A 25,825-nucleotide genomic window follows, 5' to 3' on the forward strand; every position below is an offset into this window, starting at 1 on the left:
AAAGTTGCTGGTGACTACAGCAATAGAAATGCTATGAGAAGTGAGAGGTGCTGTGATAATTAGTTGCTCACATGCAATAGAAAAGTAAATACAATTAGTTACACAAACACTCGAAGTAACGGAGGTGAGCAGTGTTATTTTAGGCTCTAGAAGTGAATGCACTTTGTTTCTGTTCATCAACTCAACTCAAAAGATACATTTTAGACTGTAATGGTCTTTTAAAGTTAGAAGAGTTTTGTGAATACTTATCTACAACTTAAAACGGGAGATGTTGATAAAAGAAAGCAGGAAAAATTATCAAGAAATAGAAACAAAATGATAAAGTTTATTTGGTTTTACATCACAGACTAGAGAGCTGTTTGGGAAGCTGTTTTGTTGCATCTATATTTTCTACTGAGAAAGTAATACAGACTAGAATTTCATTAATGATGTTGGGTTTGTTACAAAAAAACCCTAAACAACCATGAGTCCAAAAGGTGCAACAGCCATTTCTCCATACACAGCATCCCCTGAGCAAGAAAAATCTTTGAAAGTCTGTCTTGCCCAGGAGAGGAAAGCCAAGGAAAGCAATTTCCCTCAGAAATACTCATGGTAAGGCCAGGACTTCTGCAGAAGTTACACTTCAACCTCACTGTTTGTACTGGCTGATTGTTCAGGTTATTTACCTTTTCACCTTGTGTTGACTGTTCTCGTGAAGTCTAAAAGAATTTGTTCAAGTTAGAAACAAAAATGGAACTCAATCAATAGAGTTCTGTCATAGAAAGAAGTATCAACAGCTTCCTACAAAATCACTTAAACTTTTAAATACCAAATAGCTACATTAGAATCAATGAAAGTAATAATTACATCAGCTCACTTGAAATATAATTCAATTTTGTTTTATTTAGAGGAGGTTGCTCTTGAAAATATTCAAGTCTCTTAATAGTGAGACTTTTTTAGATGTCTGGGAACAGGCAAAATGCTTAATTATATCACTCATTTACCTCCTGTTGTCCTGTTTTGTATTCAGGGCAGGTTGATTAACTTTGTGACTTGGAGATGAAGCCACATAATTATTTCTATTAAACAAGAGAATGAAAGGCTGAGTCAAAGCTGCACATGGAGACAGCACAGTCCAAGTGTGCTATTAGCTGCTATTGCTCTTTTCTCCAGGTCACCCTCTGCCCAGAAAAAAGGCATTTATGACATGGGAAAGTTAGAAACAAAGTCCTTTGAAAAGAGCAGCCCCCAGGAGGCAGTAAAATAGGAAGTTTCAAAGGAATACAGTGTAACAAATAAATATGATTAAACAAAACATCTGCCAAGCTTCAAACATGTTAAATGTATCATTCTGTGATAGGAAGGATTTAACTGTGCAAGAGATGCTTCAATGAAACCAAAAGGGTTAATGGAATTTAACATATGAAGGAAGAAAATCATACAGAAAGATAAAATAATGCAAAACTTGCCCAGCTCTAACTGCACTTTTCTTCTGGTACAATTTGTCCAGAATGCTTTAACACACTCCCCCATCTGTAGAATTAATAGGAATATGCACATAAATCAATAGGACTAGGTCAAGTCTGCCTCTCCTCACTGCATGAGTGAACATGGAATAGGAATTCAGGAGTGAATCTCCCTGTAATTCATTTTACAAAATGGCATTGACACATGACCATTCAGTGCCATTTTGTGAAGGTGACTGCAGAAGGTGAAGGGGAGGAGAAAAAAGAAACAGAGGAAAAAGAAAAATAAAGAATAATCAAGAAAATGTGAAGAGATTTTAAAGTGTAGTAAAGTGCTGTAAGTCCACTCTACATGCTAGCTATAATACCCTGAGGCAGCTAGAACCATACATAAATAAAGTCTGTAAATAAAATGAAAATAGAAGGAGAACTTCACATTCTAAATGGCTTTCTGAGATTCATTTGAAAATATGCAGAGTTCTCATTAAGGCTGTGAACAACACAAATGTTTCTGTGATACAACAAGCAAATAAGTTAGTTAATTTAAAACAGATTAAGGATTAAGGGAAATAAGTAATTACTTCCCAGTCTCATTGATACAGAAGAGATAAACAGTCCTGCAAGATGCCCAAGTCTAAGTAGTCTGAGTATCTTGCCTCTACATCCAGACAAAAGCAGTAAGCAATAAATAAATAGAATTGTGCAGGACACTGTTGCTAATTTTGTGAACTGGGCACTGGTGGTGTTTGAACTGATGAACTCCCACTGCTCCACTTGCTCCTTCCCACAGGACTTCACTGCTGTGCTCCTGAAAAATGTATTCTAGCCCATGCTGACTTCTTAAGTGTCTTTGATCACAATCAAATTTTCATCTGTTTTAAGTGAAAAGAACCCAAACAAGCCAACCCAAAACAGCCTAAAGCTTCAGCCTCTGTTTTTATCCAGTCAAATTAATTCTTTCCAATTATATCACAGCCAAAACACTTGGCCAGGAGTCCACAGCACAGAGAACTTTCTAGGCACAAGATGCATCTGTAAGACCAAAGGGGACTTTTAGCATTTTATTTTTACAGCAAATGCTGTACACTAAGTTCTGTCCTTCCCAAATATTAGCTTTATTTTGCAATGTACACGTTTGCCTGTACATATATAACCTCCCCATACAAGTGCCTGTCTGTTTCTCACTGACACATACTTGGCAATGCTCTCTTGAGCACTTCCCTGTCATTACACATTGCTCTCAGCATGGCAAATAGAATCAAAGAATCCTCTTATTCAAAGATCCTTTTCCCATTTCATAATTAGGCAAACAATGAAGGGACAGAGCACAGTTCACTTCTATTCTACTGGCCTAGCACCTCTTATGATATCATTTCCTTTTGTAGGAACTTTATAGAACTATATATAGTCACCCTTTTCTTGTCCTAAAACTTCATTGATGACCATGTGAAATAGTTTAGGACCACATAACAAAGGACTTTTCCAGTACAAAAGACAGAATTTTAATTACTTGAATTAAAATTATTTTTCTCTAAAACTTTGGGATATTTAAATATTAAAAGAGACAGAATACTGCTCAGCTCTTTATACCTTAGAAAGTCAATGCCTGTTTATAAGCCATATTCAGTTAAACCTAAGGATCAAGTTGCTTTTTAAATATACTTTCCCAAGACTAAAATTAATGCCAAATTCTTTTAGCTGGACACGTGACTTTAGAAAGAACTGCACAGTTCATACCATGTTATAAAGTGGGCAGTGAACTGCTAATCCTTGATTTATTCCCACATAAGGCTAGACAAGAGTGAACACTTATGAGATTAACAAGACCATGCTGATTTCCAGTTACCCAGAGTTTGTTCTTGGGGTGATGCTCCTATTTTCCTGTTTTAAATGGAACCAAACCAGCTCACATTGTATTCTAAAGAGGAATGTGACTTTACTGCAGATTCAGCAAAGTTCAGTCTGCAGTCTAGTTCCCCCATTTCTCACAAGATGTTTTGATCTCTTAGTCAAAAAAAATTCAGAGATTAGATTTTTTTTAAACATACTGTATCACTGAACAGATGATAATCAACATGAAATATTCAGCTTGTCTCAGATGATTGGTAAGCACAGAAAGGAGATTTTAATGTTAAAAAAAGGAAAGGAAAAGTATATGAAATGTAAATAATGCATGAAAAATTACAAACTTGTTCTTCCACCTGTTATTCCATTACTAATACATATGAAGTCTGCTGCAGGCATTTTTGTTACTTTTTTTTTTTACCCAAACCCACAATACATTAAGGTTTGTATGTCAGAGACTCATGTTTCATAGGGCCTTGGAGGCCCTGTATACCTCAGCTTTTCATACCTGAGCTGCAGTGGTGTGCAGGGAATGGTAATCTTCACACAAGGCAGGTGAAAAGAAAATAAGTTACAATAGAGCCACAAGCCTGAACTTGCCTGGATGAAACCCTGCTGGTTTGAGGCAGATTAGTTAAGGAAGATCATACAAGAGAGATAATCCCTGTTTTACAGCAGGGATGGGACAAACAAATCATGCTAACCAGCAAAAACTGAAGTTTTTATGGGTTTCCAGTACCAGAGAGGGTAAATATTTAAGTCATCATTATAAATGTTACATGAAATGCAACAAACCACAAGGAATCACTGCAACTTTCATGACAGCATTTTGGAACTGCCAGAGTTTCACAGTCTTAGCAGTGACCAAAAAAACCCCAAACCAAAAAATCCCACATCTAAATTGAGTCTAAAGTTTTGATAAAATTCTCTTACTCAGAAGTTCAAGACAATTGGTGTAGGTTCCCTGCCCTGCCCCATGGGACTGTTAGCGACATCTACAATGGATACTGGATTATATTTTTTGTTCAGAAATAATTCAGCAGGAAGAGCTGACTGTACAGACTAAATATATCCTTTCACTAAAGGATTTACAAGCTAGCTATAAATATGACGTTATTTTCCTCACAAAGTTGTGGTTTACTTTCCATTTTCCCTCTCCCTGAGAGCACAAGAAGTACATTTTCTTGACACAGGCTTATTTCACCTGGGGCTGGTGGTGAGGAAAGGCTGGGATTGCTCAGCATCCTGGGCTTAGAGATGTGAGAGAGAACATCCTCCTGCCCCAAAGGAGCCCCTGGTGATGGAGCTGGGTTTGGGGGTTCAGGCTGGGGGAGAACACACCTGGAGTCACTCTGGGCTAGCCACACCTGGCCACAGCCCAGGAAATATGGCATGAACACACAGGTGAGGTGCAGGGCATCCTGCCCAGGGCTCCACTGCAGGATGAGAGATGTGAGTGAGGCTCACATGAAACGCAAGTGTTGCAGCACAGGCAGAAATGCTTTTGGGGAGTCCCTTCACTGTTTCCTCAGGCCTTTGAGGCACAGCACAAAGATACCAAGTCCCTCTCATTGCAGGAGTTTTGAATAGGCATTTTTCCCTGGAGGTCGTGTGCTCACGAGCATCATTAGGGGTTTCTGAGCTGAAGCCCAGAGTCAGGGCACACAGGCAGGTGCTCTTCCAGCTGCAGCTGCCCAGACACCAGTTCTGGTGCCAGCACCACCACACTGCACCACACAACCACCCTGACAGGTCAGGGCTGCAGAGTGTTACACCCCAGCTTATCTCTGACTAAAACCAGGAGACTCAGCTTTGGTTTGTAGGGTGCAGTAAGACTGGGGCAGGTGGGCAATAAAATAATAAAATTGACTGAAAAATTTAACCTATTAACTAATTTAGCATGAAAAAATAGCTGGAAAAATGTCACTGAAATCCTATTAATATCTGTCTTTCTCTACTGCTACTGGCCTTGTGTATTTTCATACGCTGCTTCCTCCCATCAGCCATTTCTAGAACCTGAAAATGTGTAACTTAGCTGGAAGTCTTCATTACAAAATTTACAGCAATATAATTGTATACTGAACAAACTTTTTTTTGGGTAGTTCTGTAAGAACAAACTACAATATCTGTTTCTAGACACATTCTTTATGTTCAGTAACAAACCCACCTCTCATTCACTGTGCTTCTTGAATGCCTCATTTCTGGTTTATTTTCCAGCAGGGAAATATTACAGAGCTTACACCCAAGACTGGCTCATCTCCTTCCACCTTTATTTTAGCAGTCTGGAGGTTTGTATAGCACAAGCCTGGAATGTTACTGTACAACTGGAAGATACAAAACCTAATTCCTGTAAAACCCCACAAATACTTTGTATTTCCCTTTCAAGACAGCTCTCTGTGTAGTTTCCTTTTATAGCACAGGAATGGAGTGGCTTCTTCAGATGAAATTCCATTATAAATATAGCAGAATACTCTTTTATTAATGCTCCATAGGAAAAGCTGGCCTGTTTCTAATTACTTAAACTGCAGACTCAAAGCTGGTTTCCCAGAAGTTTCCACCAGATGAGGTGCTAAAGTTTCTGCAGTTGCTGGCACACTTCACTCTCCTTTCTGCCCAACACAATCTCTTCCAGAGGCAGCACACTGGGATGCAGGGATGCAGGGATGCAGAGGTGGGCAGGATGTCAGATCTCTCCTCTGCAGCTGAAATGAGCCGGAGAAGGGAAGAGTGCCCGGTGTCATCTTTCTAAGTGAAACAGGATTCCAGCTGACAGGGCCAATGTATATGTGTTAAAGTAAGCCAGCAACTCTTCTCCCTCCCCTTGTTACTTCAATGGAAGCTGAGCTAGCTACATTCATCCTAAACCATGGAATTTTCTCTTTTTCTGCCTGATTTTCTCACTAGTGAGAGTGACACAAGTTGACAACTGTGGACAAAGCTGTGGAGACCTTTAAACTTGACAGGCAAAAGTCTTTTATGAACGTGTTCAAATCCTATCTTTTAACCTGAAGAACAGTCTGTTCTTTTGTGCTTGAGAGGAACATCAAGTTCAGGGCTCACCCTCTGTCAGGAAAGAATTCCACTTCCTCTGTGCACCATGAGAAGTTTTGGGGTTTTCTCCCCTCCTCTCTCTGTCTTGTGACTGCTACAACAAAGAGCAATCTTTGACTTCAGTACTTCCTTTTCTAGATCATTTGTAGTGGTTTTTAACCAAAAGAATTCTTCTGAAAGGAACCCAAATTTTCCCAAATTCTTACATTTTAGACTGCATATGAGCATAAGCTCTTGCATACCTGTTTCCAATTTAGTTTTAACACAATGCAACTATAAAAAACAAGCCTGTAAACCAGAGTAATCTTTAAATAAATGATCAGTCTTGGTTAGACTAGGAGAGACTTTTGTCTCCTCTGATTGTTCTATTAACATACTGATCTTCAGCAGTTTAGTTCCATTGATCAAAACCATGCAATGTAATATTTTTCTTACTTCTTCTAATTGGATAAGCAATTAATAGTTTACACTCCTTAATTCTTGAGCAACAAGCTCTGGGTACAGATCCATAATGTAATTGTGGGTGACTGCTGTAGATACCGTTGCTACACAACAAACTGAGTGGGACTTTACACCCACACTATAAAATGAGATGTAGCTACAATAACTGGCAGGTGCTGCAGAAGATAGTTGGGAAGATAGGAGAAGCAGAATTCCATAGGCAAGCAGGAAATAACTTCCCAATTCCTTGTGCAAGTGAAGCCTACAAAGACAGCCCGTGTTACTAGAGGAGATTTTATTTACATTATAAGCACTAAAAATTGACATGACAAAGCCTGACAAGCCTTTGTGTTTTGGGCAAGACAAAAACAATCAGCAACATGTGAAAGTTACTGTTTTAACACCGTGGTGAAGTGTCTATGTGAAATTGGTTTATTTATTTTATTGCATTATTGAAACACAGCATTTTGTACTGGTGGGGTGGGCTGACATTTGAATAGTATGAAATCTTAACATTTCTAAACTTGCAATTTCGTGTTTTCTATCTTTTGTTCCTAGAGGGATTTCCAAAAGGTGCCTAGGAAAAGAGGTATGCAAATTCCATATTGCAGAATAGCTTGAAGCACATAAATTCAGATTCTGTTCTTTTAATGCTCATAGCCAAGTCTGAGGGACTACAAGCTCAGAAACTTAGGGAAATACAAAATTAGAAAGAATGTTGACTCAATCAACTCATCCCTTATTCATAAGGATTGTGTTATGACTGCAGTACATTCTTCTACTTCCTCAATTTGCTTAAATTATTCTGTATTAAAATAATGCAGAGAGCTTCAACTAGACTTGAAAGACAGAGATACTTAGTACAAAAGCTCTGAATCAGCTGGAATATCCAGATTTCCTTTTCATTCTCATTTTCCTCTTCGACTCCAATCTCATTCAACAGAAGAAAGGATTTCTGGCATTTTTACTTGATTTTTTTTCCCCATGACTTCTCCAGCCTCTCTGCTTTCCACCCTCTGCTTCAAAAAATTCTCCTTTCTTTCTATTCTGTTTCTGTTAGTCCCCTGCTGTGGGGCTGGTGTCCCTTTTACTGTCTCATGTCAGAAGCCCATGTTCTGTGTTTCCTTGTGGGGAGGAAGGATTGGCTGTGGTTTGATACCAATCTTTACATCACATTGGCAGTGAATACACTCTAGGTCACCCAGCAGGTTTGGGTTTGAACTGTGAAACCACCTCTAATTTGGCAGAGATAACAGAAGTGTTATGCATGACAGAGCTGCTAGTGGTCAACCACTTGTCTTTTGGCAAGTCTAAAGGAATTCCTGGATGAGATTTGCACAGGGGGCTGCAGCAGCTCCCCTGGAGTTAGAATGGGCAAAGTTTGATCTGTCCTTACACACCCCATACTGCTCAGCATGCACTGCAATGCTACTAAAACATCAAACTGGACAGTAAATACTTTTCTTTTCAAGCAGATACTTTTAGAGACACCTGGGTGTATCATATTTCTTTGGCAAACAGTCTAATATTGTAGCCCAGCTTCAGAACTTGTAAGACTTTTTCTTGAAAATGCAAATGATCTGTCACAGACTCCTAACCACATTATCTTGCCTTTTCCAGCATTCATTGACTTCCCTTATCTCTAATTAAGTATTCCATCAGAGAGTGTGTTGGAAGAAATCCAGGGTTGCTGTTTGCCTTAAGAAGAATAGATTTTTCTGCAGTAACAGTTAAAGCAGAAGGTGAACAGACAGCAGGGAAGAAGGCCGTGTTTCCTCAGTATGGTCTGTCTTGAAAATCTAATTGCATTATGGGATTCATAGTTAAACAAAAAATGATTTTTCAATCTTAATTCTGTATTGTCCCAACTAATAGGGAAAACCTGCTATTTTCAGAAGTCAGCAGAAGATTACCCAATAATAATAATATTTCCAAATAAGCAGACAATGTCCCACAGCGACAAGTCATAGATCAGTTCCTTCCATGCACTGACCAACTGCTTGATTGCAAAAACTGTAATTGTGCCTTTTCTGCCATTTCATAAGAGTCTGCACAGCCATTTCTTTCCACTGTTCTATAGTTTGACAGCAGCAGCTCTGCTTTCTGTAAACAGCCTGCAAAGCAAACAGAGGAGCTGCTGTCGGGACTGTTTGCTCTGCCCTGTTTGCTGTTCCACCACTCCTGGCCCTCAGCGCTCACCCACAAGTGCTGTCAGAGCAAGCCATGAAATGCAGCAGACACACAGAAACCAGAGCCCACCATCCAACAGGGGCTTGCCCCCTCAATTCTACTTCTCCAGAGCTGTGAAAAAAAATTGCTAAACCCATCCATGGTAATCAGCTGAATTAACAAACTGTGGTGAGTTACGGGAGGAGATGCAAGTTACATCACTGGAAGGGTCCTACATTGCCCAAAATCAAAAGTTCAGAGGCAAGACACATCAAGTTATTTTTGTCAAACAGCAAATGAAGACATTAAACAAATGTTTATTCTTTGCAGTATAAGTCCCAGTTCATTGCTTTACAGTGACATGAGAATCTTTTGTCAGAAATCTCACAAATACTTTGTACTCCAACCTACAGAAGTGAAGTTGTCAAGGTCAAGTGCTGCTGCTGATCTTTCAAATATTCAGAAATTATTTTCAGAGAGTACAGAACTTGAAGTGGATTTATATTAATGTAAAATTAATCTGTCTTTGAGTCTACAGTTTCTCTTTCAAAAGCTCAAGTAGAAAATAAATATAAATGCACCTGAGAACTTTTAGTGATACACTCGATCAAAAGTAGTGAGGTAAAACTGAACCCTTCACAATGACACTCAACCAGAAAATTGTTTTAGTTCAGAACTGCTGTTGTACGTGAGGACTTCTCATACCAATATTTGTTGCAGAGGTATGTCAACATTCCCCTCTGCATTAAAAATCAAGAGACATGTTTTTTGGTGCTTACTTTAGAATTATGTGAGCTTAAAAATACATGCTTTTGGATGCACATGAAGATATGTTCACTGAAGGAGGGAAAAAAGAGCTAAATTTGTCAAAACATTGTGTCTTGAGAAACAACATGCCTTAAAGGCATCTAATCCCTTCCACCCATGTTATATAAAAGTACAACATACTTTAACTGATCCTTATCTGCTTCACATTTGTTCTGTGAGCTGCCAGCAGGAAAGCAAAAATAAAGGTTATACTTTGGAGTAACTGAAAAAATGAGTTTTCACTTACCTAATTCTTTAGAAACTGGAGAATCTGCTGATATGTCCCCAATCTTTGCAAGGCTATCATAATATGCTCTTCCAGCCACTACCATAACTGGGGGTGAGTGAAAAAAACACAACTGTTAAAAAAAAATCAAAATATCTTCAATTTTTATTAATATATGATCCTATGAAATCTTGTCATCCAGAGCACAAAGAACATGGCAACAAGGAACTCCTTCTGTCAGAGAAAGTTACCAAAGTCCCTGTGCTCCCTGCTGATCTGTGAAACCAGGAACAAAGACAGAACTCCAGAACACATTAATGAAATTTCAGCTTGTTATTTAGCTCCGACCTCCCTGCATAGCCAGAGGCAACCAGCATCTAGTGGGAAGGCTTAGCCATAAGCCATTGGTCAAGACACAGCAAAGCTCCTTGGTACAGAGAAAACTGTTGGAAAAAGCCAAACTGCAATCCCAAACTTCCTAAAAGTGCTGAGATCTCCTGTGGTGACCAGCCAGAGCAGGGCAATGGCAACTGGCCATGACACCAGGGACCTGCAGCTGTCCCTGGAGCCCCTCAGAAACAAATCATCCTTTCCCTGTAAAGCTGGCTGTTACAGGAACCAATAATATATACCACGAGGTTTCAGTGATTGCCAGTTAATCATTTCCTGGTTAGGGCTGATTTAAACAGCAAAGCCAGTTTCACTGGAATGAACACAAACGTGGGGATTGGAGCTGCAGGGAGGCCAGTGGGAGAAATATCTTACACAGGGAACAGATCCATGGAGGCTGCTGTGCCTCAGTGCCTAGAACTGATCTGCACACCACAAAGAAAAGAAATGACAAGGACACACTGGCAAGCTTTAATGTGAAAAATAACTTGTTGAAGTTGTCACAATTTTTTTGTAGTAGTACATTCTTGACCCAAAGTGAAAGTCAAGCAGAGCCTTGCTGTTGACTCTAAAGTTGCCTTTTTTCCTGGGAGGAATATAATTGCCAATTACAGGTCTGTATTTTATAGTTTTTACTAGCAAGGTGACATCTTTGGTTGCATAACAGTTTATTCACTGAGAAGCCTGAAAATTGTCCAAATCAAACAAAGATTCTCTTTGAGGCTGTTGCATTAGAAAGGGTGATTTCTGTCATAGCTGTCTCACAGGTGCTCTGTATTCAAACTTTCTGAGCAGAAGAATTATCCTGGTGCTACTGGTGGAGCAGTGTGCCACCTGCACAAGAGGATTTGATGCCAGTCCAACTCTTCCTATCTGTGTTTTCTCAAGACAGCCCCAAGTCACTCTTTTCTCCTAATACAAGCACTTAAAAAGGAAGGAAATGTGTGATTTTCCCTGTGCTAACCAAGGTAAATCAAGAACCTTGCTTGTATAGTCCCTTCACCAGTACTATGGAATATAAATCATTTCTACAGAAGGGGAAGGTTTTTTTGACCTTTTGTCCTCAAAGTGTGGAAAAATACATTATAAAAATATCTGGACTTCTTGTAAGTTTTAAGTTCTTTGTCAGCATACTCCAACTTTTTTGGAAAGCTGCAAAGTGTTTGATTAGAAACAGAGTATTTACTCCTTGTTACAGATCTATTTACACCACTCAGAGCTGATGGTGAAAAGATTACCAATTTATGAGAGTCCAAAGATGACTTTGCAACAGTTGTTGCAACACTGTAAATAATCATTTCAAATTAAGCATTCGTGCTAGATATGCCTTATCAGCCTGGCTTGAAGGCAGATGTAACAAAAGCCAAAATGTAACATATCAACAGCAAAGTGTGTGAAAAGCAGAACCCTCAGAAACAGGTATAGAAATATTTCAAATGAATATGAAAACACTTGTTATTCCTCCTGGTACTACCTGTAATTCCTAAGGTCAGGTACTAGGTAACCACATGTTAATCCATCACGTCAAGCACTGCCACAATTAAGTCAACATTTCCCTGTTTTCATCTCCAGCAGGCTTTGGTTTTATCTTTTTCTCAAGCCAGGTCTAAAATTTGCATGGAGAGAGATTTCAATGTCTGTTTGGCTAAGCACTGCTTCTGCAGGATCCCATTTCTCAGAGGACTGATGTGCCACAGGCTCGAGTGAGGCAAAATTAGAGAGATTTTACATGGTTTTAATATGGTATCAAGCAGTTTGACAGGTCTGCATGGGGAAATGGAGCAGGCTGGGACAGGTCCCACAGTGCAGGCTCTGGGAGTCTGGAGCCCAGTCCTGGAAAGCCCTACTTAGATTGCTTCTGTGAAGTCAATAATGGAAGCAGGCAATTATATTCTAAAATGTTTGAGAGACTTGTCCTTAGATTCAAATTAAAATTCATTCTGATTTTGACTCAATGAAAAAGAGAGCATCAGGATTAGTCTGGACAGCAACAACAGCAAATCAATCAACTCCTGCAACTTGAACCAATTCACATTGTTCTGTACTCAGGGTTCTTAAATAGTGACGTGTGTAGGTGAGCAGGAACAGATCTAAGAATGTGAAATATCTCTGGAAGGCATTTTCAGAGAAAAAAAATAACACTTAATTTACTAAATTTGGTTTTTAAAAATTATTATTCCAATGTGAGTTACTCAAATAAACTTTCAGTTTATTTTGCAGGAGCTCTGTGCCTAAGTGTTTGTGATGCAACTTCTCCAGGACAGTGGAAAAACCCCAAAAGGCTGGAGAGAAGGTGCAAAAATTTGTATATTTGTGCTTGTTACTGGGGTTTTTTCCTCTTAATTAAACACATCCAAAATTCAACTTGGGAATTAAGCCTATATACACAACCCTCATATCCAATAGGTATATTTCAATGAGAATTAAATATTCTTTCTAAATGTAGCACCTGGAAAACTTACCATTAACAGCTTTTTCATAATTCTTCCCCAGATTTATTAAATTTCTCAGCCCGGGATTGAACTGTTCCATAACATTCTAGTGAGAGAAAACAAAATTTGTGTTATAACCAAGGCAATTCCACAGTGGGTTTCAGAATTAATCTCAGTGTCACTCAGGCCTAGTTCACAACTGAGAAGTTCATGGATGGATGAAAACTGGAGGATTTGAGAGACACAGGAAAACAAAGGATGGAAGGGAGAAGAAACCGAGCCCTTAAGGTCAGCAAAAAAAAGTAAACTATTGCAACAGGGGGTAAAAAGGATATTTATAATACAAAAGGATATCAAGTGTGTGATGAAAGCTTGTGCAAGACCATCTTTTATGGTAGGTGATGTTGGAATGAGAGAAAAACCTTTATCCACTATTTGTTTTATAAATTCAGACAACCTTCTGACAGTGGTTCAAGATTTGATTTCTAAACTTAAAAAAATGCTAGAAAAGAAAAGAAGAAAAATTTCACCACATCTCTGGTTCATATTCTTTGTGGTTTCTGTGTTACAGATGTATTTAGAGAAATTAGCCATTTTGGGATTTTTTGCTGTGTTTTTTGTTTGTTTGAAATTTGTGCAAAGCCAGTTTTTTTTCAGAAAGAAAATGAAAATGATGACCTTATTTAAATAAAGGAGGAAAAAAATCACTGCAGCTGCTTTCACTGTCAAATACAATTACTGGCTGAAACAACCAGAATCTGAAATCCAGTAGCTCCAGGCAGGACTGCTCTCATTGCTAGCAAATTCTACAACCTGCAGATTCTGGATCTCCTTTCCCCAGAATCTTCCTAACAAAACTATGGCTCTGACATTTCTCTGTGAAATTATACTGTCATGAAAAGAAGATCCTGAGAGTCCTGTAGACACCATTCAGTTATTCTTACTATTTTTATGGCAATACTTTTATGACACCACTCACTACTGTTCACACAGCAGAACTGTCAGGTTCAAGGAATTCAAAACAGAGGCTTTCTGTTTACAGGAAGTACAAGACTCAAGACAAGTGAAGTACTATCAAGCTTTTGTCTGTTCTACTACTAACAGAATGAAAATATTTATGTTTAGTACACAGGTGGACCCAAAAAGGACAGCAATACTGTCACATTTGTCTGTTTTCAGGCAAGGCCATGCAGACAGAATTTGATTATTTCTTCAAAGACAGCACTATACCTGGATTCTGCTGAACATAAAAAATGAGGGATTCACTCCAATAACACTTTAACAGTCATATCAAGTAAAAATATAGATATTTAAAAAAATATATAAAACTATTAGATTCCAATACTAGTATAGCATAAGTTACATCAAAAGCAGCCACAGAACAACAATACCTGGCCTCACTGCCTTTGTGTACAAATTAAACGCAACTGGGATTGTTTTCTGGTCTGTCCCATTAAACTCTCACCCACCAAAATGCAATCACTGCAAACAAACCAGCTATTGTCCCCAGGCCCTTGATTTGTGTTAACTCACAAACCACATCCAGAAATCATTTGGGAAAGCTGTTTCAGATGGAGCCAACAATGCCAAGGGCTATTCTAACAACTCAACAGGATGGATATTCAGGCTCTGGTGTCTGGGAACATCCCTCCTCCTGCCCCAGCTCTGGAATTTGCTGTCAGTGCTGCTGCTGTGGCTGTTGCTCTCCTCCTTGCTGAGGCACTCTGACTGTGAGACACTTGTTCCAAGGAGCAAGTTGTTTCTTCCTATTCCAACTTTTTGCTATTTCTTACCAGCTGTGTACTAAAGACGGTGCCTGTTGACTTACATGGAGTCAGTGAATCACAAGGGGAAAAAAAAAAAGATGAATTAGGTGATTGTTTCAGGATAAAGAGTCCTGTATATTCAAGTATATGGGGGAAAAAAGATGTCCCATGATGGTTTGTGTCCATGGCAAGTAGGAATCTGGATGCCACCTTGAATTGCCACTCTATATTGAAAATAATCTTGAAAGATTCTGCCTATGCTAACTCTGTTCCTCAAAACAAAAAATTACAGAGTAGAACCCCTTATTGCCACCTACCCCAAAATTCTAAGAATAATGTGATAATTATTGGCCTTGAAGTACTGATTTTTGGAATAACTGTCTTAAGCATTCAGGGGTAAAGATTCCAGTTTTCCTGACATCATCTAATTCAGATTTCAAACCAGAGACTGTCAGTTGTTTTCATTCAGGAGGAAGTGAATAAACTTTAATAAAATTACCCTTAACAGCTCCCCTCTCTGAAGCAGCCCCCACAGCTCTTGTTTGTCTCTGGACCTCTTGACCCAGAGCAGGCATTTGTGTACAGCAGAACAGACCACGCTCTGCAGACACAGCAGGTCCAGTGGAACACAGAGCTCCAGGACATCACATCTGCTCAAGGTGCATAAAACCACTGGGAAAGGTGAAGAAACAACTTACAGGCAGTGCCTGCAGCAGCTGGAAGGAGCACAGCTCATGGATCTTTTCTCCACCAGCCCAGGCAGGCTCTGGAAGGGTTTCAGGCCACAGAGGTTGATTGTTAGCAGAGCCAGTCCCTGGACGTGAACGCCCAAAAAAACGGCAAAAACCTCGGCAATGGAAATTCCCCTTGGAATCTTGGTTTCCCAGTTTGGTTTGTGGGGATCAGCTGTTCCTCCCAGCACTGGGCAAGGCTCATCTCAATCAAGGGTTTGTGTTCAATAGAAAACTCTCCCTGACACCCCTGCCACGTCTCCAAGATGACCTGATCAAATAATTCTCAGATTATTTCCCTTTCATGCATTAGGAAAAAAGCATAATGTGTGATCTTTTTCCTTTCTACTGAAAACTAGATTCCCAAAGCAAACAAAAAACCTGGCCATGCTTCTGGTGGTCTTTCTATACAATTAACCACAGGTAACCGACTGTCTTTGAAGTCCAGGAGAAGTATCTGGAGCACTTTATCAAAAAGGGAAACTGTCACAGGCAACTCCCTCTTCGGAATGAGCTATAGATTTGATATTACGAAGACATTTCAGATAAGTTAAAATTACTGTAGTATTTTATTCAACTTCAGAAGTTATAGGGGACAAGTGCAACTCCAATAAATTTGTACAGCTACTTTTTCTTACCATGTCTTACAGTTTTATAGCTTCTCTTTTAGTCCAAAGAAAAGATCACAAAAATGAGTGGGACTGAACACCAGTGCAAAATTTCAAGTCACAATAAAGTCAGATCTCAAAACTTCTCAAAAAGGAGGACAGAGGAACAAAGAAAAATTTCTGATCAGGAGAACAATGAACTTAAAATTGTCAAAAGTCTCAGAAAGTAACAGTATTTTTATCTGCCTCGGTGGACAAGAACATGGAAATAAAACCTTTGTCTTAATCCAAATAAACATCATAAAGTGAGAGAGAGCTTGGGAGGGATAAAGTGGTTCACAGCACATCATTTGCCCACACAGTGAGGCACACAAACAGGGCCTCCTAATTGTCAATCGTGTGTCCTATATTCCAGTGACACACTACCTCTCATGAACAGAATAATTAACGAGAAGAGGAGGCACATGATCAGATCCTACAGCTTTCTATTATTTAGGATGAATGGAAATAAAGGGAAACATTTACAAAACAGGCAACTGGAAACATCTTTTATGCAGAGACCTTTAGAGCTGGCAGAAGCAATCTTCCAAGGGAAAAAAGCATAAGAGAAACCTATTCTGGTGGTTTGAGTCATTAAATCCTCAGAGAATCCGTTGTAAGAGTTGCTGTGTTCCTTCCACCACATGAGACCAATGTGAGTTATCCAGCCTGGTAGCACGGAGCTGGCTGAAGAGGAAGAAGCCTTGAATTTCCACTTGTTGTGTGTGGGTATTAAACCTTCGGCAGTTCCTGATGGTCACATAAACAAGACTAATCTTCAAACCAAATGACAGCCATTGTAAAAGTGCCTTCCTGTAAATGCTCAGCTTTGCTTTTGACTTAAAGACACACCTCACGGAACAATAGCTCAGCAGGTATGAACACAACGAAACAATGCATAGACTCCCTGCAGTTTCAAGTTTACATCCTGCAGGCACTCTTGCAAGAGTAAATAACAATGTATTTGGGTAGAATTCTGAAATTAGAAAAGTAGATCTTGATGTCTACCCTCACTCCTATTACCATCACTATAGTTATTCATTGTATAGCTACTGGTGATTTAATTTAAATTGTTATTTCTCAATTTGAAAAGGAGTAAATTTTTTAAGAAGTCTCTGGTGTTGTCTGAGACCCCCCTGCCCCTTGAGAAGGTGAACAAAAAGGAAATAATACTGTGCTCCACCGTACTTGAAGCATTTTGTACATCAGTGCATTTCATCTTCTCCTTTAGCTCCTGAAATCCATAATAATCCAAGAGTTTTCAGAAGGGCACAGTTGAGCCCTCAGCACATCTCACGCTAAGATATCCCATTTGTATGTTAGTTTAATATTTTAAAACAGGTTTAACAGACTGGAAAAGACTAAATCAAGATGCCAGTATTTATTCAAAAAGACTAATTCTTATGACTGATCATGTAGTAGTCTTGGTGGAACATTTCTTGTGTAAGAGAAGCATTAATACATTATCTATCAGTGTGTCTCAAATACAAACCTTTTCAGGTTATGAACACATGCCCAAGGATAGACCTCAGACAGGCATAACTCTAAGTAAGGGCAGAAGAGATAATTTATACTGAGGAAGAACTGGATTTTATACAAACTCCCAAAGGCTCCTCTTCCCCCAAGTCAGATTTATAATGCAGGGATGCAAAGCAACAGCCTGACTGCATCTTGTGCTGGGACCATAGGTGAATTTGAAGTTTGATACATCAAACCACTGGCTTTATATAATTGTGAGTCTTTGTAAAGAAACATGGAATTGAGGACTTTAAACTGAATTTATCAGATCTATTTCTGTGAGAAGACAATACAGCCTGCCAAAATAATTCTCAATGCCTCTGGGGAGCACAAAGTGGTTTTTTTCAGAGTGAGGTGTTTTGGATTTTTTAAAATTGTGCTTTGGTTGAGAATCAAAATTTGTAGGTACAATTCACTTGAATACAGAGAGATATATATCTTAAATCCAAGATGAGCAACACAAATAATGCCATTATCAAGATCTCTGGACACCTCACCCCACAGGAGCACTCTGAGCTGCCTGCCCAGCCCTTGGCCCATGCAGGCAGAAGGACAGGTCTGTACCTCAGCACGTTCCTGCCCTGTCCCCTGTCCCCTTTCCCCTGCACTCCGTGTGTCACAGCCGGATGCCAGCTTTCCCCACTCACAGCAGAAAACCCGTGCAGGCTGCAGGGACACAGCCACACAAAACCACTGTGCTGGGGTGACCATCGAGTGTCAGGGGGTCCCACCGTGTCCCACGTCCCCACGGGGAGCTGCCAGGGCAGGGCAGTGTCATAGCAGGGCAGCTCTCAGCAGCTCCTTGGCAGGAGGAGGCTGTGGCCCTCTTTAGTCATAGGCTCCCACACCCTTGGGCTTCACTGTGCACGTGCCATTCCTATCATGCATTAGAGTGATTCTTCAGATCTTACATAAAGGGTAAATGTCAGCCCTGGTTTTTGTGTGTGCACACACATTTGTCAATTATGCTGTTTATTTAGTCGGGTTAGCTGAAAAACATTGAGGTATTCACTTTCTGGTGTTGTTGCCAGAAGAAAGGAAGAACGAGATAAAAATAAAACGGCATTACTCAGCTACCTGATGACTTCTGTAAATATATTTTGAAGCTTTGTATAACACAGGTTACTAGGTATTTAATAAATCCAGTCCAGTGGATTAGCACTGTAAGAAAGAAAGGAAAAAAAATATATCACAGAACACTCCCCCACCCCCCCAAAAACAGCAGGCCAGCAAGGCATTCAATTTAATTTTCTATTATTTTTCCAGGTCACCCAAAACTTGATTTTTTTTTTTTGAGAAGCCTTAAGCCTGTATTTGGTCCTGCAGCACAGATGGCACCGCTGCACTGCACTGAACTGGTTTTTCCCCAGACCAAGCCTTTCTCACAGGTAGGAGAAGCCCAAGCAGTGCTCTGGGTTTTACCCATCCCAGCACGGTGTTTCAGGCTGGGTTGTGGTGTTTCACTGCTGGGATGGCACAGGCAAGGGCAGAAGTGCCAAGAGCACTGAACAAAGGAGAGCACACTCTCCACACAGGCTGGAGCACGGCACAAAGAGGTGTTCATTTGTTTTACACGGGGGAGCTGTGATTACAGTCCCAGCCAGTGCTGAATGCACAGGCTCCTGTCTCTGCCCCTAAAGGGTGACCAACTGTTTTCAAGATTTCAACTTTGATGGAGAAATAAGTGCTTTAAAGATTACCCCGAATTCATTCTCTATCTGAAGAAGCCTTTATACCTTATCTGGATAAAGTTTCAATTTTTAATGAGGGCAGGGCAAGAGGGTTTCCAGGCCTGTGAGTACGAGCTATGTGATGCAACATGCCAGACCTCTCAAAATACCTACAGAGGAGACATTTCATCACAATGTCAACATTAACTTTGTATTCCTTTGTGGTTTTCCTGGTTATTTCAATCTTAAAGATCCCTTTGAATTAGTTGAGGAAACAAAATGAAATTACAAACTTTCCCAGGAAATAAGTGCTGAATAACAGGGAAGGTTTTGCTATTTAGAGGTCTCTCGTTCCTTTAAAGCCTATTTTAAATTATATCAATTAAAACACACAGGAGATCTTCTCCCCTCTCCTCTGTAAAACTGTTTTGACTGCATTCTGGAAGTCAATAGACAGAGTAGAGCATTCCTTTCTTGGCACAGCCCTGAACAGTCAACTTCCCAGGTTTCTCCTCTGTGAGCCTGTATTTACAGGGTGCACTTCTGAGAGGGGAATTTATGTTTGCTTATGGCCTTGCCACAAACGTAACTGATACCGAAAAGCACCAGACTATTTAAGATTATCTGCTCTGGTTTTAGAGGACAAAATTTATACCCAGATAATCTCATTTTTTTCAGCATGAATTCAGCATGAATTTGATATCTAAGTCCAAAGACAGTAAACAGCAAATACAACATGACCCCAATAAAACTGGACTACTTAAAGGGAGGGGTAAAGTTGACTTAAATGTGTGTTGAAGAACAACAAAAGTAACAGTAAAATTTACTCCTAGTAAATGTTTTTAGAAACCTTTAAATGCTGATAGCAACATCTTCAGAAATATGAAAACATTTGATAATAAACCAGAAAAAATTTGTAAATACTGAAATAGAACAATCCACCAGAAAGCTTTCCTTAGGGCTCAAAGCTACAAGTGCAGTGCAGCTGTAAGTTAAATTTGCAAACGCATTCAATCATGCAAATGTGAGTGCTTTCTCTGGTACAACACACCGTACAGAATGAGGATTACAGATACAACTATGGATTACTTCACTACCCAATGAAAAGTATGATTCTCAGGGGAATTTTTCCCAATTAGAATTGCTGCGTTTTGGAAAGAGATGTTTATAGGGAGAAAGAGTTCAGAACAAATGTCTGGTGCCCATAAACAAAATATTTTTAATTCTACAAATAACAAGGCATTTTGGAAAGTTTAAAACTTCCCAACATGAACTGAACTACCCACAGCAGTCGGTGCTTTGAGGCAGTGCTGGGGCGCACCATCATAAATCTGATTATCAGCTCGGGACGCTGGCAAACAACTTAATTCAGCGTTAAGCCATTTTTAGGCTCTGGCCTGTATGAAGAAACGGTTCAAGCAGAGGACCACAACCACCAGGATCTCCAAACCACCTTATCACAGAAACACACGAAGGGAATTAGGGCTGGCTGAACCGAGCCTGCTGGAGAGGCAGAAACCGGTCTGGAAGCCGCCTTGTCCCGGGGCTGCCGCGGCCGTGCCCGCCTGGGGGCTGCGGGCAGGGGGAGCGGCCGGACACAGCGCGGCGGGCGGGATCCCCCCGGGAGCGGGGAGAAGGAGGAGAGACGGGGAAAAAAAAAAAAAAAAGCAACAACAACAAGAGAAGAAAAAAAGTAAAAAGAAGAAAGAAAAAGAGAGAGAGAAAAGAAAGTAAAGAGAAAAAAAGATAAAAGTTTGCTGCGTTTCCGCGTGAGGAGCCGCGGCTGCCCCGCGACTCCCGGGGCAAAGGTGGCCGCGGGCAGCCCCTCCCCGGCCCGCACTCACTTTGTACGTGTTCTCCGTCAGCTTGTTCACCTCCTCGGGGTCCCGGGACATGGTGCCGGCGGGGAGACCTCGGTCCTGCGGAGCGCCCCGGCCCCAGCGCAGCGCAGCCTCGCGTTCCGGGCACGAACTGTCAGAAACTTGCGGAACCAGCCGGGCAGCGCCGCCGGGGCGGGCCCTGCGCGCCGCTCCCGACGCGGCAGGACTGGCTCGGCGGGCGGGGAGGGCCGGGCCGGGCTCGCATCGCCGCACTCGGCTCGGCGGCACGGCGCGGCACGGCTCGGCTCGGCTCGGCTCGGCACAGCACGGGACGGCCGGGCGGGGCGGGCGCAGCGCTCGGACCGCCCCTACCTGAGCGGCCGCCGCCCGCTCCGAGCGCCGCCTCCATCCTCATCCTCATCCTCCCCTCCGCAGAGCCCCTGTCCCGCTGCCACAGCCCGACCCGGGCCGTGGGGAAGGAAGTCCTCTCAGGATACAGCTCTGCTCCAAGTGCCCCGCGAAGCCGGAGGTAAACTTTTCCTCCCAGCAATTAAGTGAGGGTTCTGTAGGAATTAATTAGTATGAATTAGCGTAGCCCTGGCGATGGTAGTGCGGTGAGGGGTGATCCCCCTGCTTCCTTCCACAGCAACCCTCATCAGGGAGAGCAGAACGGGGAGGCTCCCATTCCTGAGACCCCCTCAGGAATGGACACAAAGGTTTTTCTCCCCAGTCCTGGTCTAGCACACTGCCCAAGCTTCCTGCTCCACGCTGAAGTTTCTATTTGTTTTAAATACACACCCAATAAAACACTGCCCTCAGTCATCTTTTCTCTGTGAACTGACTTACAAGTCCTTCATGGAGAGGAGTGATGAGGAAGGCTGCGGGAAGCTGTAAATTTTTCTGGACCATGAATTGTCCAGATTGTGAGATTAAGGTATGCCAGTTGACATATCTTTCTGATAAAATAATACAGGCACTACCTTGGAGGGCTATGTGGTAATTTCATAACCTTGGACACTAAAACTAGGTTATGGTGCTGGGTATTGAGTGTGTGAAGTGTAATTGCCCTCCTCACACGCTGGCTGCCCTTCTCTTGGTTGCTGTCTTTCCCTCTGTTTCCCTCACTTTATCACAGCAATAAAAAACTGGACTTGGATCAGAATCCTAGATATTGGACTCTGGTGAGGAAGGAAGTTGTTATGGAGTTTTGGGAGCTGCAAAAATGTTTCTGAGCACATGGAGGTGCCTTTAGAATTACAATTTACTATCTGAGGTGGTAAGGTGTTCTCTTGAATGCAGCCAAAATGCTGGGCAGAAAGGGGGTTTCAGGTGACTTCACACTCCCAGCTGAGGTCTTTACAGACTTCTGGTATGGATGGTGTTAATTGCTTTTCAGTTTCATTTATAATGTTATCCCATGGCCATAATGGGTTGTTTTGGGCCCAAGTCTACAACTGATGTTCCCTTAAGCCCTGTTTGCTTATACAACAGTCCTGCCAAATTGCCTGAGCGTGGCAGGAAGAGTCACACTGTTTATGCCCAAGTCTTTTGTCTGCAGAGTTTGTTACAACTCTGAAAACAGACTGGGTGCTACCAACTTGTGTTACCATATGCCAGTGCCTGAAAAGGATGTTGCTCCCTAACAGGCTGATGTTCAAATTTCAGGGAGCAGGTGCCCAAAGGAAGTTGCAGAAAAGGACTTTTCCTTCCCTGATTCCTTCTAAAGGAGCTGGGAGTGTAGTGTATAGCAGGGAGTGTTTTATTCCTGTTAGGGGCACAGCATTTCTCTTTCCTCTGAGAGCTGTGCAGCTCTGGGAGCTCACCCAGGATTCAGGGTGTTTGTTTCCAGTTGGCTTGCTAAGCTCAGTCACAGTAGATTACAATGTGAGTATAAATGGAGTAAGCATATCAGACAGAAACAATATGGATAATTTATTTAGGCAGAAGTGTTTAAGTTGTTATGACACTTAACACGTTGTGGGAATTCTCAGCATTTCAAAACGTACATTTGTAAAGGTCTTTCTTTTTACCTTGTAAGCAGATGTAAATATTTTAAATTTCTACTGAATTACCTACTTCTGTGTATGACCTTTGGTCTTTAGTGTGATCTTTGGTATTTATTTCTGTAGTCTTTCTGTGCATACATTTTTTAGAGTTTTTAGGTAATTTTTTTTGCTGTGTGTTTTTAGAGCTGTTTGTTATTTTAAAAAAAAAAGGAAAATAAAGATGGAAATAAATAATATGGTATTATACCAATTGTAAAGGAGAAAAGAAAAAGAAACTTCGAAAAAACAGTCTTTAAGGAATACCTAAGTGGGAAATGAAGCTAGCAGAGCAGAATCCTTAATTAGGTTTAATGATTACATCTATTATTTCATCTACCTCCAGATTAAAATAAAAAGAATCATAAATGGTTCAGATACTTAACTTTACTCTGTGACTGCAAAACTTAATAATTTACAGCCAAATTCAGTACTTTGAGTATCCAGGCCTTTTCTATTTATCATAAATTTTCAAATTCACTAGGAAAAGATTATGCTTGAACTTGTAATTCAAATGCAAAGGCTTTGTTCTCTTAATAGGGGATTTTTATCTTACATTGTGTAAAGATTAGTGTTATGTTCCTGACTTAGCTGGAGTCAACCCTGATGTGTGCAAACAAGAGGAATTTGGAATGGTTGAATGAGGTTTCATTTTTACAAGTTGCTTAAGGATGCTCTTTCATTTAAACATGAGTGCAGTACTCTGTTAGTAGCACACCAAAGTGTTTGGTGTGATCAGGACAGAATGTTTAATAGCTTGCAAAGCTGAAACTTTAATGAATACCTCTTCATGCTCCATTGCCTACATACTCCTGTAGGCATTTGTAATAAACATAATATTGTGAGATGTATTGTTTTATGTAGACTTTTCTGGTTTATCTATTCACCAATTACACTGAAGTTTTGACTCCTCAGTTTTGCGTTTTGGTATTGTTTCTTAGGGACTCTCAAGAACTCTTGGTATCTTTGCTCTGGAGAAGAGTTCAGAGCAGGAGTTTAGTTCTGATCATCAATCACATCTGCTCTCTGAACTGATTGGAATTAAAATCAATCTGATTACCTTTTCTTGATGTTTACTTTTGACAGACACGGATTTGTTGGCCAGAAGAGACGAAGAAGGAAATATTTTTTCTTTGGTGGTGAACCCACCCTGTGGTATAACTACATCTGTTCTTTGTACTTTCTCTTAAGCTAAAACTGCACCTCAAGAATACTTCAGGGAACTTGCCAGGTTAGTAGCTTATCTGGTCCAGTCCCCATCAGAAAAGGGCTAAATTCAGCACTAGGGCTCAGGGCTTCATCCAGTTGAATTTTGAAGGAAAAGATGAGGAACAGAACTGAAAGTTTTATTAGAAAGAGCCTGTAACTTGACAAATAAATATGACAATCCTCTACAGTGTTGTAGGAGACAGTGTTGAACATTTTGTGTTGGTCTGTGCCACCTTCCAGCTGAGTTGCCTTCCATCCTCTGCCTTGTAAGGAGAGCTCTGACTGTAATGTTGCCTATTGAGAAAACAAAACTCCTTCCTCATTGCCTGCCGTTCTGCCTCATTTTACACTTCCCTGAAGTTAAACTGAAGTGTTTGAAGGACTGTAATTATGTGCAATTCTAACAGTTACCCTCGATACTGGCTGTTTATAAGTGGTGGCTTGGAGTTCAGCTGTCCTGGTGTCCCCCTTGCAGTGGTTGAGGTGCTCCTGAGCAGGGGCTGGCCTGGGGCTGAGGCTGCCAGCACCTGAACCTGGATTTCTGCAGCTGTTGCTGGGAAGTGCCTCTCTGGGCCCCAGTCCAGCAGCTCATTCCATGTTGGCCAAAGGCAGAATCACACAGATTTAGCAAAACTGCTGTCGAGGGACTCACTCAAAAGAAGTGCTTATATTCATTCCTTCCAGAAGGCCAGTTCTCGCTTGTAGGGTTTAAGCTTTGGACCATGAATAGCCACAATAAAAATTTCCCCCTGTGTTGCCAGCCCTATATAACAGATTGTAATGAGAAAAGGGTGTTGATGCATCTTTTGAAAATGTACATGCTCAGAAATAGTCCCTTGAGTAAACACATGTGTTTCTTTAAAAGCAGTAATATTTTGATGTACAATCATTTTCTGCATGTCAAATATGTCAGAGACATATTCAAACATTCTTTGGGAAGGATTTAAGCATGCTGTAAGGACCTATTAATATCAGCTCATCATTAGATCTTTAACATGTGTTTTAAGTAGCTTAGTACAACTGTAACTAATTACACAAATTGTGGCTAAGCAGTAATCACATGTGCATGATCTAGCCAGCTGTGGTCTGTTTCATTCCCTGTGGTCATTAGCAGATGTTTGACTTGATTAAGGAAAAAAATTGTACACAGCACATTATTTGATGATTTCAAACTACATTCAGAGTCAGAGTATAATTTTCTGAACAGGAAATTAGAGGGACTCCACAAGCTCTCTTTTCTGATTGATGGATATTTTTTGCCCTCTGTTGACTCTTACAAGGAATTTCTCAAGTATTTTAATCCCCTTGAAACTGACAATGCAAAAGCACACCGAAACTTACACAAAGTGTCTTTGAAAGAATTATACAAAACTTTGAAGTGGTTACTGACCCTTTCAGTCTGATTCAGCTCTGGATCATTTAAAGGATTGACTCCATTTTTAAATTGATGCAAGCAAGCACAAAATCATTTTGTTCCCTGCTATTCATTGTCCTGGGCTGGTTTCAAAGCAAATGAGCTGTAACTCAGACTCACAGGTCAATAAGATACTGAGCTCTCTGGTCAAGGAGGACACTTAATCAAATGCTTAATTTAAACATGTAATTAATTGACTGTA

At 40.7% G+C, this 25,825-nt stretch overlaps 1 protein-coding gene and 1 long non-coding RNA gene across 4 annotated transcripts in view; one reads left to right on the forward strand and one right to left on the reverse strand.

Annotated features, from left to right (window-relative positions):
• Positions 1-21,161, reverse strand: part of BAIAP2L1 (BAR/IMD domain containing adaptor protein 2 like 1) — a 32,275-nt gene extending 11,114 nt beyond the window's left edge. Inside the window, exons 1-3 of one of the 3 annotated variants that reach the window (XM_050980125.1) lie at positions 20,983-21,161; positions 12,837-12,912; positions 10,006-10,092 (exon numbers count right to left, since the gene is read on the reverse strand). In XM_050980125.1, the coding sequence (XP_050836082.1) occupies positions 10,006-10,092; positions 12,837-12,912; positions 20,983-21,033 (214 nt within the window). In that variant the 5' untranslated portion in view covers positions 21,034-21,161. The remainder of the gene's footprint in view (positions 1-10,005; positions 10,093-12,836; positions 12,913-20,982) is intronic. The other 2 variants (XM_018915919.3, XM_009091846.4) reach the window with 2 other exon arrangements.
• Positions 1-25,825, forward strand: part of LOC127060160 (uncharacterized) — a 41,138-nt gene that overhangs the window by 9,878 nt on the left and 5,435 nt on the right. The window contains exon 2 of the long non-coding RNA XR_007778843.1: positions 24,087-24,231. This is a non-coding gene — a long non-coding RNA (uncharacterized LOC127060160). The remainder of the gene's footprint in view (positions 1-24,086; positions 24,232-25,825) is intronic.

This window comes from Serinus canaria, chromosome 14 (genome assembly GCF_022539315.1).
Source record: "Serinus canaria isolate serCan28SL12 chromosome 14, serCan2020, whole genome shotgun sequence".
Lineage (NCBI taxonomy): Eukaryota > Metazoa > Chordata > Aves > Passeriformes > Fringillidae > Serinus > Serinus canaria.